Source organism: Echinops telfairi, unplaced genomic scaffold, assembly GCF_000313985.2.
Source record: "Echinops telfairi isolate 266 unplaced genomic scaffold, ASM31398v2 ScPeMD7_7459;HRSCAF=8497, whole genome shotgun sequence".
Classification (NCBI taxonomy): domain Eukaryota; kingdom Metazoa; phylum Chordata; class Mammalia; order Afrosoricida; family Tenrecidae; genus Echinops; species Echinops telfairi.
Window position 1 is genome coordinate 4,842,263 of NW_022111359.1, and position 2,836 is coordinate 4,845,098.

Consider the following 2,836-nt stretch of genomic DNA (forward strand, 5'->3'; position numbering starts at 1 on the left):
CTTCCTTCCTTCCTTCCTTCCTTCAGCAAACATTTATCAGGTAAACTCCCGACTATTGAGTCAATGCCGACCCATAGCAACCCTATAGGACAGAGTAGATCTGCCCCTGTGGATGTCTGAGACTGTAACTCTTTATGGGAGTAGAAAGCCTCATTTTTCTCCTGCAGATTGCCAGGTGATTTTGAACCACTGACCTTATGGTTAGTCGCCTGACGAGTGAGAGATGTTGCTGATGAATTCATTCATTCTTTAGGCACACATTTATTAGGCCCCTACTGTGTGCCTGGCAGCATGGCAGGGCCCAACACACAGTAGGTCTCGGGCAATTCCAGGACGAATCAGCAGCTCATACCCCTCCCTCCCCTGGCTCCCAACAGGTCTGAGCCACCTCCAGGTGCAATGCCGAGCCTTCAGGTACCCAATCGCTGTAGACTGCTCCTGGGCCCCGCCTCCAGCTCCAAACTCCAGTGGCCCCACCTCTTACATCACCACTTACAGGTCAGAGAAGTGGGAGGGGACACAGGCAGGGATCTGGGGGCGGGTTCCTGTGTGTCCTCTCACAGGTACCCTGGAAAGAGGCCTGGCCATCTCCTTCTGAAGAACTAGCCCCTGGTGGCTCTGTGGAGCACAGTGGGGGTTGGGGAGGGGGTCCGGGGTGGGGTGGGGGGCGGAGTCCATAGCAATGCATTTGATTTCGATTCTGCAGTTGAAGAAACAGAAACACAAAGCCATTCCATTCGCAAGCTTTCTGATTCCCAAATCAAGTGCCAGCTCTCAAGCTCGACTGCCAATGGGCAAAATGAACAACGTAAAGGTCACAGACACGCTCCCTGGCACCTGCCACATGGCCATCACTGGCACCTGCCACATTGCCAGGGTTCGGCACACAAGGTGAACCACTGGAATATTCCGGAAGGTTCTGGTGGACGGCGCTGAGTCTTGTGGTTCTAAGGTCTGAAATCCAGAGAAGCCTCTCCTTTCAGATTCTAGAGCCTGGGGGTCCTTGTGCCCCTGGCAGGCTGCACCCTGGAACCCTCTAGCATCCGAAGGCCCTGGCACCTCCCCAGTGGGTCTTGTGGCTTTGCTAACTCCCTAGGGTCACACAGCCACCAGGGTCAGAGCCCACCATAGGACCAGCTCCTTGGACCCCTGACCTGGGCCCTCCGCCACCCCCCAGGGCATAGCCGGCCTCTAGACCTCACTGCTCCCCTCCCCCCAGGCTCGGACTGGCCTTGCGTGGGGAGAGTCGGCCCTGCCTCCAGCCCACACCGGAAACCCGCCGCTGTGCCATCCGGGACTTCCAGATGTTCTCCATGGTGCCCTACGTGCTCAACGTCACGGCTGTCCTCCCCGGGGGGCCCAGCAGCACCCTCCTGCCCTTCGTTCCCGAGCGCATCAGTGAGTGGGGGGGGCTACTGGGGCGGGAGGAAGCCCCACGATGGCGTTCCCACACTTCCCTCCTCTCCCACCTTCCACCTGGAATCCACTGCTCCAGCCAGGGTCCACCTGCTCGCCCTTTCCCGCCCCACCTCCAACCTGGTCCAATCCCATCATCTCTTACCTGCACCCGTGAAGTCCTTCTGCCCTGGTCCCTGGCTCTGCCTCTCCTGGCAGTGGCCAGCGGGGCGCCCTGTGAGCACCTGAGTCAGGCTCCCGCCCTCCTTTGCCCGCAGCCCTTTAGGGCGCCCGCCTCCCTGGGGTCAAAGCCCCTGCACAAGCGCCCTCTTAACTCACTCTGCTCCAGGCACACGGGCTCCTCCTTGCTGTAACCCCCATGCACCAGGCCCGGCCCTGCCCCAGGGCCTTTGCCCAGGCTATGCATTCTGCTTGACTGCCTCTTGTGCCCCTCCTCTGCCTCCTGCCCCACCCCACGCCCCTCTACCAGCGCTCCACAGTCTATTAGAGGGCGCCCATGAGCCCCCCAAGGCAGGTCCCTTCTCTCTGCCCACAGTCCTCCAGGGTTCCCAGTTCCCTCAAGTCAAAGCCTAGGTTTTTCCAGAGACCCACAGGGTCCAATCACAGGGGCCTCCTCACTGCACCTCCAACTTGCCAGGCCCAGTCCTGCCCCAGGGCCTACTTCACACGAGCTGTGCCCCCTGCCTGGACTGCTCTTCCCACACATGCCCATGTGGCTCCCTCCCTCGCTGCCTTCACGGGCCTGCTCAGAGATCTCTGCTCGGTGAGAGTGTTCCTGACCTGGATGCTGGAGGGGAGGTAAACCATGGTCAGTGTCTCAGAGAGGTAAACATGATCGGGTTACCCCATCGAACATTAGAACACAGTCACACAAACATCTGTCCACCAGAACTCCGCCCAGGCTTGTCCGGAAGCACCAACAAGGGGGCAGCAGCTCCAGTGCCCAGCAACGGATATGTGTGGTCAACACAGTGGGGTCCATCCACTCCACGACCCTCACCCAGCCAGAAAGCGGAGCGAGGTTCCGCTATATGCGATGTCAGGCATGAACCTTGACAAATCTTACGCTGAGTAAAAGAAGCCGTTGCAAAGGATGTCCTATTGTCTGATTCCCTTGATAGGGAATGTCCGGAGTTGGCGGATCCTTACAGCGGTGGGGAGTGGGCTAGTGGTTCCTAACTCGTCTGTCAGTTTATCATAATAGAGAACGGGGGGAGGGAGGGGGATGGCTCAGGGGCTGCCGTTTCTTTGGGGGATGAAGAAAATGCTGTAGAACTAGACAGCGGTCACATGACTTGGTGAATATACTAGAAACCACTGTGTGTGTGTGTGAGTGTGTGTGTGAGAGGGATGAATATCTCAACAATGAATTACAACCTGCTCCCCACCTCACTCACTCAATCTTTCTTGCCTCTTCCCT

The 2,836-nt window shown here is 58.3% G+C and overlaps 1 protein-coding gene across 1 annotated transcript in view; it reads left to right on the plus strand.

Moving 5' to 3' along the window:
* Positions 1-1,681, plus strand: part of EBI3 (Epstein-Barr virus induced 3) — a 3,501-nt gene extending 1,820 nt beyond the window's left edge. The window contains exons 2-4 of the mRNA XM_030888302.1: positions 385-498; positions 1,220-1,398; positions 1,674-1,681. Coding sequence (XP_030744162.1) covers positions 385-498; positions 1,220-1,398; positions 1,674-1,681 — 301 coding nt within the window. The remainder of the gene's footprint in view (positions 1-384; positions 499-1,219; positions 1,399-1,673) is intronic.
* The last annotated feature ends 1,155 nt before the right edge of the window (positions 1,682-2,836 follow it).